General features: G+C 40.7%; 1 protein-coding gene across 2 annotated transcripts in view; it reads left to right on the top strand.

Annotated features, from left to right (window-relative positions):
• The window catches only part of slc7a9 (solute carrier family 7 member 9), a 71,307-nt gene extending 58,756 nt beyond the window's left edge, over positions 1-12,551 (top strand). For both annotated transcript variants that reach the window (XM_048547217.1, XM_048547216.1), the window contains 5 exons: positions 625-728; positions 2,575-2,671; positions 4,358-4,507; positions 6,985-7,159; positions 10,731-12,551. In XM_048547217.1, the coding sequence (XP_048403174.1) occupies positions 625-728; positions 2,575-2,671; positions 4,358-4,507; positions 6,985-7,159; positions 10,731-10,792 (588 nt within the window). In that variant the 3' untranslated portion in view covers positions 10,793-12,551. The remainder of the gene's footprint in view (positions 1-624; positions 729-2,574; positions 2,672-4,357; positions 4,508-6,984; positions 7,160-10,730) is intronic.
• The last annotated feature ends 3,680 nt before the right edge of the window (positions 12,552-16,231 follow it).

Genomic DNA, 16,231 nt, shown 5'->3' with positions numbered 1-16,231 from the left:
TGTTGTGCCAAACCTTTACCCTAAACCTAAGGTCTATCTAACCTCCACCCCTACCTTATACTATCATCCATATGCCTATCTAATAGCTGCTTAAATGCCCCACACCCTTACCACTCTCTGAGTAAAGAACTGACCTCTGACATCTCTGCTATATCTACCTTCACTCACTTTAAAACTATGCCCCCTCGTAGCACCTACCTCTACCCCAGGAAAACATAGATTACCACCTTTTCATTACAAAGATTTTCAGTTTGATAATTGATACATAATTATGTTTGATTAAGTTTTAACTCATCGTGCACAAGAATAGTCAATGACTTAAAGAGAAATAATTCAAATATTACAATAAATATAAATTAACTGCATGATTTTTAAGTGCCAAAACTTTAGTATTGTACTTTAATCCAGATGTGAGAAACGTTGGATCAGCTATGATCCTACTGAATGGTAAAACAAGCTAAGGGATCAAACGGCCCTACTTCTGTTCCTATTTCTTACAGTCTTCTAACTTTACTGTGCATTCCACCAACTAGAGTTATGTATGAAATTAAATTTCTTTTGAAATTCTTTGCCATTGTAATAGGAAAATTTGTGACCTTGTCCATCATTCATTTATTGCAACAGACTTTTGGTGATCGGGTCCTCACACCAGCTTCTTGGCTAGTTCCACTTTTTGTCGTATTTTCTACCTTTGGAGCTGCAAATGGTTCTTGTTTCACAGCTGGCAGGTAAAAAAAAAGCTTTTCATCAAAACCGTAAACAAATACGCATTTTCCTAATTTGTTTCCAATGTATCACATTTTCTTTGGCTAAGTGTATGAACAGGAATCTACTTACAAACCACTGCAAATGTTATTCGTAAGCTCATCTCTCAATATGGCAAGACAATAATCTAAAATACACTGTTGTTTTCAAAAGTATACTTTTGAATATAGTCGAGGGGGTGAAAGCTGTGAAATTTTCACATCATCATGATGCACAAGAGGGGAGCTTTAATGAACACAATTGTGGAAACCAACTCATTCAAAGATTGATAATAAAGTGTGAAGCTGGATGAACACAGCAGGCCAAGTAGCATCTCAGGAGCACAAAAGCTGACGTTTCTGGCCTAGACCCTTCATCAGAGCTCTGGGTTCGGCCCGGAACGTCAGCTTTTGTGCTCCTGAGATGCTGCTTGGCCTGCTGTGTGCATCCAGCTTCACACTTTGTTATCTTGGATTCTCCAGCATCTGCAGTTCCCATTATCTCTCATTCAAAGAATGAAACTGCTTTCATTTTTGGCAGAGTTCAAGTAATTCACTGTTGAGAGGTAAGTCTGTAATGCCAATGTGGAAAATAACACGTAGTCCCAAAATACTGGAGTTGTACTAGAGAAGTTGAGCCCTTCTCCTTGGAGAGATGTTTGGGAGAAATCTTAATAAAGGTTTTCAAAACCGTGAGAGGTCTTGACAGAATAGGTAAGAAGAAATTTTTCCCATTGGTAAAAATTCAAAATCAAAAGGACACTGTCATTAGGTTGAATGGCATAGGAACCAATGGCAAGAAGAGGAAAGCTTTTTAATGTAATAAATGGCTAACATCCCACATACACTGCCTGAGTGTTTAGTGGAGGCAGACTCAATTCTGGCTTCAGAGAGAATTAGATCATTTTTATGCAGAGAGAGAAAAAAAATTGCAGAAGCATTAGAGCTACAGATTTGCTCTTGCAGTCAGCCGGTTGAAAAATGGGCTCCTTCTACGTTGTGCCATCTTGTGTATAATTCTGATTTCCATCATATTGGTCAGAGAGCAGGAAATCACCCTGTTCTACATTAAGTGAGCCCAACTGACTCAAAGCAATGGGCAAATGTTCCACAGATGTAGCTGATAGAAATCAGCTTCAAACTCTGGATGGAGGCAGTGACGAGATGAGGATCACTGAGATAGGTGCCTTTCTGTTTACACTAATCCGAATAACAATGGGACAGACTGCACAGCAGTTCTACCCCGTGAGCAAAGATCACATATGTTAACAGGTGCAAGCTCCTTTCAACTTATTTCTACTTCCTTTTTAGTGCCTGGCTCAGTCATATAATCTGCTTCTGGCTCAGGGAACATTATTAAATGGCAAATAAATGAAATAGATTGACATGCACATTTAAAAAAAAAGAAACATTTTTTCTCTGCTAATATTGAAGAGGGAAATGGGCACAAACTCACTTTCTCCTAAACAGTGAAGTTGCTGGAGAAGCTCACCAGGTTTGGTAGCATCTGTGAAGAGAAATCAGAGTTAACATTTCAGGTCTGCTGACCGTTCTGGGGTCTGAGGAAGGATCAGTGGACCTGAAACATTAACTCTGATTTCTCTTCACAGATGCTGTCAGACCTGCTGAACTTTTCCAGCAACTTCTGTTTTTGTTCCTGATTTACGTTCTTTCGGGACTCCTAAACACTGATCACAAAAATGTAGTATGCTCCTATCAGTCTGTACACAATAGTCTTTTTCAAGCTCTCTATGGTTTGTGAAAATTAACTAATAGTCAAAATGTTTTTGTGCATCTGAGCAGTTATTCTGATTTCATCTTTTCTCAACAGACTTACATTTGTCACAGCCCGTGAGGGTCACATGGTTAAGATTTTGTCGTACATCAATGTCAGATATTTAACACCTTCACCAGCTCTCCTGTTTAATGTAAGTGATCTGTGTTTTCAATTACAACTATAAAAAATTCAAAAAGCCTGGTGCTATGCTGTAAAATGATAATAAAATGGTAGTAAGATTGTGTTGGTGTTCGCACAGCAGTAGAAATAATGGAAAGTCAACATCAATAAAAATTTTATACATTGTCCAAATAAGTATAAGAAAATGTTGAAAATGTTGTGATTGTGTGAGACTTACTTACTATTCTAGTCCAACACACCTAACTTAATTGAAGCTTTGCCATAGATAACTAACAATAACTACGATGGGTCTGTATTTTAGGATAGTGCTTTGGAATGCAAGCCATTTAAAAAGCAACTTAAACAGAATTCCCTTTCTTGTATTATGAGATTATCTGGTGCCATTTCATTAGCAATAGCTGTGATTAGAGTTAGTTATTTATGGTCAAGAAACCAGTAACTTGTAGATATGATATCACCGAGTGCAAACATAAGTCTAAATCCTGAATTCAGTTCAAAATTTATGTAAGAATGAATAAAGAGTGAAAATCAGCCAAGTATTTTACACCACCATCATTACACAATCTGAGATTTACTAGGATGTTGCCTGACTGGAGAGTTTCAGGAATGAAGAGAGATTGGATAGACTGTGGTTATTCTCCTTGCAGCAAAGAGGTTTGAGGGGGGAACATGACTGAGATGTATAAAATTATGAGGAGCATTGACAGGAAAGAACTTTTCCCTTTGGTAAACAGCTCAATCACTAAGAGACATAGATTTATGGTTTGGGGCAGAGATTTATGGGAGATGTGAGGGAAAATTGTTTTCCCTCAAAGGGTGGTGGGAATCTGGAACTCAGTGTTTGAGTTGGAAACATTCATAACATTTAAGAAGTATTTATATGTGCACTTATGATTCCAATGCATACAAGGTTATGGACCAAGTGCTGGAAAATGAGATTAGCATTGTTGAATGCTTCATTTTGACTGGAGCACACTCAAAAAGCTGAAGAACTTTTTTATTTCTGTGCTGAGTCTATGACTCTATACCACCCTATCACAAAACAAAAGTCAACAATATAACCTTTCACAAACCTCTATGTTACAACAGATCAGAAAGATAGCTGAAGACAAGTTTTGCCATTGAAAATTAACAAATGTAGAAATTTAAAACTTTAGTAGATACTTTAACAGGTTAGACTCATTCTGTAGACCTCTTTATTATATCAAAATTCTTCTTAAGAGAAGATTAGTCGGGCTTCCGTATCCAGGATTGAATAATAAAAGTGCTTGCCTTAATGCTGCTAAATAAAACAACAACGCTTGTGAAACCAAAGAAATTGCTCCCTGAATGTATTGTTGCATGATAAGGGGGTAGAATGGGCACTTTCTTTCTTGATGGTTGAGTTAGTACAATAAGGTAGTACATTCTTCAACAGTTCTAATTTGTGTTTTGAAACAGGTTTGCTGGAAAATTCTGATCCAATTGAAAAGAGGTCTTTTTAGCATATACAGAACAAAAAAAACTAAACAGTACTTTTATTCAATGGAAGAGACATTTGGAATAGATATTTTAAGATGATTTCTGATTTGCTGATGATTTTTTTGTGTTCTTTTTTGGAATTGAAATCAGCTGATAAATGTTCTGGTATTAAATGTAATTTCAATTGTAACTACTCTTCAGTTACCTAACTGTTATACTGCACTCTATTTTTCAGGGCTTTCTGGCTATTCTCTACATAATTCCAGCGGATATTAACACCCTTATAAATTACTTCAGCTTTGCTTCCTGGATTTTTTATGGACTGACTACATTCTCTCTGATTGTTATGAGATTTACAAGAAAAAGTCTGAATAGACCAGTAAAGGTTAGAGTTATGTGGTCTTTCTTTCCCATATGAATATATTAGTATATCATAGAATCCCTAACGTGTGGAAACAGGTCCTTCGGCCCAACAAGTCCACACTGAACCTCAGAACATCCCACCCAGACTGAGACCCTCTACAAACCCACCTAATCTACACATCCCTGAACTGACAATTTAGCATGGCGAATCCACCTAGCCTGCACATCTTTGGACTGCGGGAGGAAACCGGAGCACCTGGAAGAAACCCATGCAGACATGGGGAGAATGTGCAAATTCCACACAGACAGTTGCCCGAGGATGGAATCGCCGTGCCGCCCCACTCCCCTCCATTCCTGGAAACACTGCAATACCAGGTTGATGCGCAGAGTGAATGGAGCAAGCCCTGCTCCAAAAATCAGATTAATATATGGTCTTTAAGTAAATGACGTATCAGATATTAAAGATGATAAGAATATAAACAACATTTCTATAATATAGTCTGGATAATAAATAGATGTGTGGTTTCACTTCTGAGGTTTTATTTAAAGAAGTCAGAAAATCATTTGGAACAGTGCACTATAAACTTCCAAGAAAGCATGTGTCTTAAGTACCCAGCAGATTGGTTGTTGAGTTAGTGTTTACAAAGTTAAACATGTAGATAGAGAAAACAGATCAGATCTTCTCCCTCTCTTGAGCATTATTGGTAGGTTGCATTGCCCTTAATTGGCTTTGTAAATATATTAGTCAATTGGAAAACATGAGTAATTTATTGGTGGTGGTTAATAAGTTTAAAAAAAGTGATGGTGATTTAGTGACTGGGGGGAAGAAATTTAGTTGTGTGCATGAGCACTTCGAGATGAAAAAACAGATCAGAGGTTTTAGTATTAGTAAGACTGTACCTAGAGTACAGGGATAACAAAGTGTGGAGCTGGATGAACACAGCAGGCCAATCAGGATCTTAGGAGCACAAAAGCTGATGTTTCAGGCCTAGATCTTCATCAGAAAAGGGGGATGGGGAGACAGTTCTGAAATAAATAGGGAGAGAGGGAGGCGGATCGAAGATGGATAGAGAAGATAGGTGGAGAGGAGACAACTTAAAGGGGCGGGGATGGAGCCTGTAGAGGTGAGTATACGTGGGGAGGGGATAGGTCAGTGCGGGATGAGGTTAGCATAGGTGCGCAGAGCGTAGGCCAGACCGCTTTGCAGAACACCTACGCTCGGTTCGCAACAAACAACTGCACCTCCCAGTCGTGAACCATTTCAACTCCCCCTCGCATTCCTTAGATGACATGTCCATCCTGGGCCTCCTATAGTGCCACAATGATGCCACCGAAGGTTGCAGGACCAGCAACTCATATTCCACTCAGGCACCCTGCAGCTCAATGGGATCAATGTGGATTTCACAAGCTTCAAAATCTTCCCTCGCCCCCACCACCCCCACTGCATCTCAAAACCAGCCCAGCTCGTCCCCGCCTGCCTAACCTGTTCTTCCTCTCACCTATCCCCTCCTCCCACCTCAAGCCGCACCTCCATTCCCTACCTCCTAACCTCATCCTGCTCCTTTGATCTATCCCCTCCCTACCTATACTCACCTCTACAGGCTCCATCCTCACCGCCTTTAACTTGTCTGTCTCCTCGCCGCCTATCATCTCCTCTTTCCACCTTTGATCCGCCTCCCCCTCTCTCCCTATTTATTTCAGAACCCTCTCCCCATCCCCCTTTTCTGAAGAAGGGTCTAGGCCTGAAACGTCAGCTTTTGTGCTCCTACGCTGCTGCTTGGCCTGCTGTGTTCATCCAGCTCCACGCTTTGTTATCTCGGATTCTCCAGCATCTGCAGTTCCCTTTATCTCTGTACCTAGAGTACAGTTTTGATCTATTTCTTTGAGGAGGTGATGCAGTTGTAATGGAGGCAATTCACAGGAAATTCACTAGATTAATTCCAGAGGTAAGAGGTTTGTCTTTTGAAAAGATTGAACATCTTAGCCCTTGGGATTGATAACAGTAAGAGGCTATCTACTTGAAGCATAGAAGGTGCTAAAGGGGAATGAAAAAGTAGATAGAGAGGATGTTTCCTTTTGTAGGCAATCTTGAACAAGAAGTTATAGTTTTAGGATAAACAATGGCAGATTTAAAACAGATGAGGATTTACTTCTCTAAAAGAATCTGCACAATTCACTATCCCAGATTACAGTGCATGCTGGGACAATGAGTAAATTTAATGAAGAGATAGGCAGATTTTTAATTATTAATGGATTGAAGGGTCATAGAGAGTGAGCAGGAGAGTAGAGTCGAGGCTGAGATGAGGTCAGCCACGTTTGCATCACTTGACACAGCAGACTTGAGGGACTGAACTGCCTACTCCTGATCTTCATTCTTACATTGAATTAGAGTTCTTGTACTTGTTGAGGTGCTTCTGGATGTCAGAAAACTGACTTGCATTTTTAAAAAAAACTCAAACCATTCCTATATTCATATTGTTAACCCGTTTTTTGTTTCAGATCCCAATGGTTTTGCCAATTGTAGTGACTATCGTCTCTATCTACTTGGTTCTTGCTCCAATCATTGACTCTCCAGAGTTGGCATATCTATATTGTTCACTATTTATTGTTGGAGGATTGATATTTTATGTCCTGTTCATTTACTTGCACTTCAACTGGACACGAAAAGTGATTAGTAAGTAGTCACTATTTTTGTTTAATATAATTATCAGTTCATTTGACAACAAGCAATACCAAACCAAACAGATAATGAAGTGATTCAACTTATAAACTAATTCAAGTATGTTTATCCTAAAAACAGTGCAGAATGTAACCTTTGATGATTAAACCGAATGAGCCCAGTCATTTTTTTGAGTGATGGAGCAACACAGCACAGTGTGGGAAGTGGTTAAATTTCAATGTTGAATTCCATATCTGAGCTATATTCCTTTGATCAAGGTCCAATCAATTCCTCAAGCAGAGATTAGAATCAAGAAAAAGTGCAACTTGAGGGAAGAACCAGAATAGTCAGTGAGGATTTGTTTGAGTGGTAACAGTCCTTAAATATATCTCAAATTGAAACCCTAAGAATCTAGCTTATGATGGGACTGAGAGGACAAGATATTAACTAATGTATTTTAAACCTGTAAAAAAATTAATTTAGACTAGACCTTTGGATCACTGGTCTAGTTAAAATACCATCATCTCAATTTACAAAATATAACTAGTAAATTTGATGTTTTTAAACTCTGGAGTTTGTAAGAACATTACTATCAAACACAAGACAAGAATGCTTATCCTTACGCTATTTATCCCAGCAGGCAGGTGGAAGTAGCAGCTATTACACAAGGAATATCAAATGGGTCACAGATATAAACACTGAAGTTGTAGTCATGCTCACCGAGCTGCTGGGTTTGGTTGCAAATGTTTCATCACCCTGCTTGATAACATTGTCAGTGCACCTCTGGTGAAGCATTGGTGTTCTGTCCTGCTTGTTATTTGTGTGTCTTAGTTTGCTGGGGAGATTCATATTATTTCAGGTTTTGTTTCTCAGTTGTTCGTACACAGGGTCTAATTCAATGTGTTTCTTGAAGTTGTGGTTGGAATACCAGGCCACCAGGAATTCCCTGGCATTGTCTCTGTTTGGCTTGCATGATTATCGATGTGTTGTCCCAGTCAAATTCATGTTCCTTGTTATTACATGTGTAGTTAGATATGTGAGAATTGGTCATGTCTCTTGGTGGCTAGTTGGTGTTTGTGCATCTGTACAGTCAATTTCCTTCCAGTTTGGCCAATGTAGTGTTTCCTCACGGTCCTTGCATGATATTTTGTATGTTACCCCAGTTTTGCTGGTTTTGGGTACAGGATCCTTTAGGTTCGTCAGTAGTCATCATAGAGCGGTTGTTGGTTTGTGGGCTACTCTGATACCTTGGAGTCTGAGTATTCTTGTGGTCATCTCTGAAATGTCCTTGATGTATGGTCGTGTTATGTCCGAGCCAGACCACAACAGCAGATTGTGCTTTTTGGGTATCCAACTGTTTTGAAGGCTCTGTCTTGTTCTGCTTTGTGTAGTTCCAGGTTGCTGCAATGTGTTGTGACTTGTTTAGATAGTGTCCAGACGCAGCTCTGTTTGTGGGCAGTGGGGTGGTTGCTCATGTAATTGAGTATTTGGTCTATACGTGTGTATACGGTAGCCTGGTGTTCCCAGTTGTTTTTAAGTTCTACTATTACGTCCAGGAAGGGTAGTTGATTATTGTTCTCTTCTTCCTTCATGAATTTTATATTGGTCAGCACATTGTTTGTGTCAATGGGTTTCTTCCAGTTTAGTGCATTTCAAAATCACAATTTCAAAGGTGTATCTACATTATCAGACCCAAAGTTTGGGTTGTATTGGGGAGGTGAGATAGTGAGAGAGATGTCCATTCTAACCTTTGCATTGCTGCTTCTGCAATCAGTTATGATATTGGGGATCCCATCTGTACCAGCACTTCCCACTTAGACAGAATTGATTGAAGCAAGAAGAGCCAAAGCTAATATACGTTGAAGGTAAAGCAATGGATCTTGTATGTAAAGCTCAATAGATTTTGGCAAAAATTAAAGTTCTGGTTAACAAAGTTCACGAAATAGGGGTTAGAGTGGGCTTGCAGAAAATACTCTGCCCAATAATAAAAGTGTCAGGGATAATGGTCTTTCCTGGCAGGACCATAGCAGAAAATAATGTTCCCCAAAGATCTGTGCTATGGTCACTGTACTTTTGGATTCATATCAGAGCATAGTAGTAACAATACTGCATTAGTAATCCAAATGCCCAGACTAAAGACCTGGAGTCATGAATTCAAATCCCACAACGGGAGACGGTTATGCAGTGGCAATGGCATTGGACTGATAACTGAGGAAACATGGGGTTGAATATGAGCATGGTAAAATCTAGAATTAAGAGTCAGTCTAATAGTGACCATAAAACTATCACTGATTGATTGTTGTAAAACCTCTTTGGTTTATTAAGCCAGTAATGCCCATAATTACGTGAATGAAAAATCTCCAAGCAGTTAACTGAATAATAATGATTAAGAAACTCTTTGCTGTACAAGCCAATAAGTAATGGGGTAGAAAATAAACCAGGAGGGCAAACGAGCAAGTAACATTAAATAGAGAGAGAGGCCAAAATCAACACAGCCTTTTAGACAATCAGGCTGTGGAATTATATCAGGAAAAGATTACATTATGTCAGCATTATACAGCACAGAAGCAGCCGTTCAAGTCTACCAATCTAACCACACGAATCCAACTTTCCATTCTTGGCCCATTGCCTCAAATGCTGTGGCATTTCAAGTGCTCATTTAAATGCTTTGTAGAAGAGCTGAAATACTCTACATCAGTCTTCACTGGAGAGGACAGATTTTGGATTCTTTGGAATGCCATTAAAGGACAACACAGGAGGAGGAACTAAATACAATAACTATTACTAGAAAACGGCACAAGGGAAACTAATAGGTCTGAAACCAATATGTCACTTGATGGGTTACATCCTAGGTTACTAGAAGTAGCTTGAGATAGAGTGCTAAGATGCTGGAAAAGTTCCAGAAAACTCAATTGCCAGTATAATATCCTTATTCAAAAAGGGAGACAGGAAACATGCAAGTAATTATTGGCTGGCTAACATCTGTCATTAGTAAAATGTTACTGAATCTATTATAAAAGGATGTACATGTAGGGGACTTAGAAATTACACATAATAAAATCAAGCAGTCAACATGGTTTCATGAAGGAGAAATTATGCTTGACAAAGTTATTGAAATTTGTTGTTGTAGTAACAAGCTTCATGCCCCTATGGTCCACCACGCTTTGTATTTTCCCAATCACCACAAATGTAAGAACTAAGTCACCGTTGGATTATCTTGGGAACCCTGGTACCAATGCTGTCTTTCAAGTCCATTCATGCACTCAGACAAGTACCGTCAGTCCATAGTTGCATTGCACAATTCTTGCCAATGGCCCCAGACATAGAACACAGAAGCAACTGGAACTCCACTTTACTGATGGGACCTGGAGGATGGGTGGCGCACATGCAGTCATAACTTATGGAATGTGTCCTGAAATACTGGTGGCTGACATCTAAGATGGAAGGCGAGGAGACCAAGTGATGAGCTGGAATCAGCAGGTTATTGCTATCATTTTCAGACCAGGAACGGTCCCATTATAGTTTCTATCTTTTGTTCATGATTGCCAGTGACCTGTCATCAAAATAGTCTTAATTGTGTCCCCAGGGCCGATTACCAAATATCTGCAGCTGTTGATGGAAGTGGCACCAGCAGAGACCGAAATGTAAAAATCATCTACTACTTCACTTTTAATATTTAACAACTGAAGATGGATATCAGGCACTAATGGCTGTATTATTTCCTGTCATATTGAAAAAAATTTCTGCACTTTTTATAATATTTCAAAGTAAAAGCTACTGCTTGCAATTATCAGAAATATTTACCATTGTGTTAATATTATGACACTTTGAATGTGCTGTTAAAAAAACTCACTGATGCATGTTTAGTGTACTTATTAATTGAAATTTATATTGAAGGATCGTCATTCTTTAGTGTGCCAGTATGAATTGATACAGTCAGATCTATGATTCTGATCTGCGCTACAGTGGAAAAGCAATGCACCAAATCAAGATCAAGCATTTCCTGAGAAGTAGTAAATCACCCTTCATCTCTAGCGCAACTAACAGTTTGTGGGAGGTGGGAGATGAGTGAGTAAGTAAGTAAGTAAGTAGTATTTTCACCTGGTAAATAATTTAAAAATTCACATCATTAAATGGCTGTTAAAATCTAAAATATAAATCTGGTTATCCAGGATTTAATATACAAAGGAGACCAAGATTAGCAGTCCCTTAACTACATATTTAAATGAATTAGTGACTTGACAAGTCCATTACATTTTCAACACAAATCCAGGGGGAAATGTGTGCAATAAAAAGAGAAGACCATAGGTTGCCTGCGCTGAGTTTAACCTGAGGGTCACCATGTCTCAAATTCAAAGTTGTGGTAAGTCATAATACCAATTACATATTTAAAAGATGAAAAATTATTGGCATTTGTATTCATAAAGTTTGCAAGAGACAGGTTTTGGAGGTAAGAATCAGAGCATCTTACACTTTAGAGCAAAGTGAAAAGATTCCCACATCCACCCCAGCATTCATTTACCACAAAAAGAGGAAAAATTAAGTTTTTTTTAAAGGAACTTTGATAATGGAAATGTGGGATTCAACTGGCAGTTAGAAAAAAAGGTGAATGACTGCAAAGACGAAGAGTTTTAAAAGAAAAATAAATTGTGAAAGTTAAGAGGCAGTATTCATTACTTTGATTTTTGTGAAGCTTCAACAAGTAAACATCTTAATAGGAATCAGGCAATGCTCATGGTGCAAATTTGAATAAAACATCTTGTGCAAGTGTCAAGAAGCAAGAATGTTTAATACTCATGGGGAGTCTCTATTTTCAGGTGATAGGACTCATTAACTGGCTTTCTGTACAAGCTTCTAAAATAACCCATATTCAGATTTTCAAAGGTGTATATTCTATTGTATGTTAAGTTTGTATAATTGTATTTTTAAATTCCACATTTTGTACACTCACTTATTTCAACAATAATTATCTAAATTTAAGGATATTTTAATGTTAGTGATTAACTACATTAAATATTTCCAGATTAAGTCAAAAATTCACCTGGATTTGAATTCGCACATACTGGAATTTGGAAGTTGGCTTACAGCTATACTCTACTGCCACCTGCAGTAACACTGTTTATCATCTTGATTGTTGGCACCAAGAAAAAGTTTGACGTTTGGTCCTCAGGCTCCATGATATCTTTAGGCTTCATTTTCTTTGTAGACTTTACAACACAAGATCCCAAATACATAAAATACAACACTTAGTAAAGCAGAGTCTCAATGATCTGTCTGCTGTAAGTGGGTACTGCACATTTGAACAAGATACAACTTTACTATTGGTTTGAAAATAAATTATAGTCAAGTTCTCAAAGCATACAATTTACCAGCTCAAATAAAAATTTATGTGTTTTCTCAAACCTCATGCAATAGTGTAAAACCTTTTATTTTGTACTGGAGGATGTCAAATGTTCTGAATAGCAGGTCATAGGCTAAGATTACTCCCTCAACTGTTATCATAAGCTGATCAAATCACACACACTTTTGCTAATTATAGAACAGTACAGGCCCTTCAGTCCATGATGTTGTACCAAACTTTTACCCTAAACCTAAGGTCTATCTAACCCCCACCCCTACCTTATACTATCATCCATATGCCTATCTAATAGCTGCTTAAATGCCCCTAATGAGGCAGACTCCACTACCCTCTCCAGCAATGCATTCCACACCTCTACCATCTCCCCTATATCCACCTCCACTCACTTTAAAACTATGCCCCCTCATTATAGCTACCTCCACCCTAGGAAAAAGTCTCTGGCCGTCCGCTCTATCCACATCTCTCATCATTCTGTACACATCTATCAAGTCACTTGTCATCCTTCATCGTTCTAAAGAGAAAAGCTCTAAGTCTTTCAACCTTTCCTTGTAAAGCCTTCCCTCCATTCCAGGCAACATCCTGGTAAATCTCCTCTGCACCTTTTCTAACACCTCCACATCTTTCCTGCAATGAGGTGACCAGAACTGGACACAGTACTCCAGGTGTGGCCAAACCAGGGTTTTGTACAGCTGGAGCATAACTTCACGGGTCATGAACTGAATGCCTCACCATACACCTTCTTGACAACTCTATCCACCTGGGTGGCAAGTTTCAGGAAATTGTGGACATGAACCCCAAGGTCCGTCTGCTCCTCCACACTGCCAAAAATCTTTCCAATAACCCTGTGTTCTGCTTTCAAATTTGTCCATCCAAAATGAATCACCTCACTCATTTCAGGGTTAAACTCTATCTGCCACTTCTCAGCCCAGCTTTGCACCGTCGTCTATGCTTCTGGTACTAGCCTGTTTAACATCTTCATATTCTCTTGATACTTCATCCTAGAGTGCTGCAAACAGCTCACTAGCTCCATCAACTTGGTCTGAATTAACATTACCCCCTCAATCTGTGGCCTACCATCTGCCTAACCAATTTCTCAAAGGAAATGAAAAAGGCTTCTACATCTTTTTCATTGAATTTTGGTAATGTTTTGACATAATTCTATATATCCCTCACAGGTCTTTGGTACAATGGGACTGCTTATCATCATGCTCCTCCTCACTAAACCTATGTCAGCTATCCTGTTTAATTTGCAATTTCTGATGTTCAAGCTCTCTCTTTCTCCTTCCCTTCTCTCTCTTTTTCTTTGGCCACAGCAATTCTTTATTTTTCTTTTTCCACTGCTTTTAACTGTAATTCAAACTGTTTCAGTTCCATTCAGTTCCCGTACACAAACCAGCCAGATCCTGGATTGGAGCCCCCAAACGGCTATGGAAAAGGGGAGGTTAAATGAAAGGAAAGCCCTGATATTCACTTTAAATTGTTACTCGTTACCTACATTTATTTAACCCTAACAGTGAACAAATTAGCACGACTAAAATCAATGCCCTCCTAACTCCTGACTATTCCCTAATGGAACAAAATTCTACTGGTATCTATTCCAATAAACACAAGTCCCACTTCTATAACCCAAGTAGTAAGAAAAACAATTAAAAGTTAGTGTCTCAAAGCCCACACAGAGAATGTGTCCGCTGGAATGCTCTGCCTTCACCATTCATAAACACACCTTTTCTTTGCTGATCCTGCTGTCAGGAATAGAGATAATGGGAACTGCAGATGCTGGAGAATCCAAGATAAAGTGTGGAGCTGGACGAACACAGCAGGCCAAGCAGCATCCCAGCAGTACAAAAGCTGATGTTTCGGGCCTAGACCCTTCATCGGAGAGGGTTCTGGAATAAATAGGGAGAGAGGGGGAGGCGGACAGAAGATGGAGAGAAAAGAAGATAGGTGGAGAGGAGAGTATAGGTGGGGAGGTAGGGAGGGGATAGATCAGTCCAGGGAAGACGGACAGGTCAAGGAGGTTAGTAGGTCGGAGATGGAGGTGCGGCTTGGGGTGCGAGGAAGGGATGGGTGAGAGGAAGAACAGGTTAGGGAGGCAGAGACAGGCTGGGCTGGTTTTGGGAGGGGGGAGTTAAAATTAAAATGGTTCGCAACTGGGAGGTGCAGTTGTTTATTGCGAACCGAGCGGAGGTGCTCTGCAAAGCGGTCCCCAAGCCTCCGCTTGGTTTCCCCAATGTAGAGGAAGCCACACCGGGTACAGTGGATACAGTATACCACATTAAGCAGAGGTTCACCTGCACATCTGCCAATGTGGAAAGTCATCTTGGGGCCTGGGATGGGGGAGAAGGAGGAGGTGTGGGGGCAAGTGTAGCATTTCCTGCGGTTGCAGGGGAAGGTGCCGGGTGTGGAGCGAACAAGGGAGTCACGGAGAGAGTAGTCTCTCTGGAAGGCAGACAAGGGTGGCGATGGAAAAATGTCTTGGGGGTTGGATTGTAGATGGCAGAAGTGTTGGAGGATGATGCGTTGTATCCGGAGGTTGGTGGGGTGGTGTGTGAGAATGAGGGGGATCCTCTTAGGCTGGTTGTGGCGGGGGCGGGGTGTGAGGGGTGTGTTGCGGGAAATGCGGGAGGCGCGGTCAAGGGCGTTCTCGACCACTGCGGGGGGAAAGTTGCAGTCCTTGAAAAACTTGGACATCTGGGATGTGCGGGAGTGGAATGCCTCATCCTGGGAGCAGATGCGGCGGAGGCGGAGGAATTGGGAATAGGGGATGGAATTTTTGCAGGAGGGTGGGTGGGAGGAGGTGTATTCTAGGTAGCTGTGGGAGTTGGTACAATCCGACCCCATCACCCAAGACATTTTTCCATCCCCACCCTTGTCTGCTTTCTGGAGAGACCACTCTCTCCGCGACTCCCTTGTTCGCTCCACACTGCCCTCCAACCCCACCACACCCAGTACCTTCCCCTGCAACCGCAGGAAATGCTACACTTGCCCCCACACCTATCCCAGGCCCCAAGATGACTTTCCATATTAAGCAGAGGTTCACTTGCACATCTGCCAATGTGGTATACTGTATCCATTGTACCCGGTGTGGCTTCCTCTACATTGGGGAAACCAAGCGGAGGCTTGGGAACTGCTTTGCAGAACACCTACACTCGGTTCGCAATAAACAACTGCACGTCCCAGTCGCAAACCATTTCCACTCCCCCTCCCATTCTTCAGACGACATGTCCATCATAGGCCTCCTGCAGTGCCACAATGATGCCACCCAAACGTTGCAGGAACAGCAACTCATATTCCGCTTGGGAATCCTGCAGCCCACTGGTATCAATGTGGACTTCACCAGCTTCAAAATCTCCCCTTCCCCCACCGCATCCCAAAACCAGCCCAGCCTGTCTCTGCCTCCCTAACCTGTTCTTCCTCTCACCCATCCCTTCCTCCCACCCCAAGCCGCACCTCCATCTCCTACCTACTAACCTCATCCCACCTCCTTGACCTATCCCCTCCCTACCTCCCCACCTATACTCTCCTCTCCACCTATCTTCTTTTCTCTCCATCTTCGGTCCACCTCCCCCTCTCTCCCTATTTATTTCAGAACCCTCTCCTCATCCCCCTCTCTGTTGAAGGGTCTAGGCCCGAAACGTCAGCTTTTGTGCTCCTGAGATGCTGCTTGGCCTGCTGTGTTCATCCAGCTAGACACTTTGTTATCTCTGCTGTCAGGAATGTTTTCTCTG

This window comes from Stegostoma tigrinum, chromosome 16, assembly GCF_030684315.1.
Source record: "Stegostoma tigrinum isolate sSteTig4 chromosome 16, sSteTig4.hap1, whole genome shotgun sequence".
Lineage (NCBI taxonomy): Eukaryota > Metazoa > Chordata > Chondrichthyes > Orectolobiformes > Stegostomatidae > Stegostoma > Stegostoma tigrinum.
This window is presented reverse-complemented; position numbering and strand designations above follow the sequence as displayed.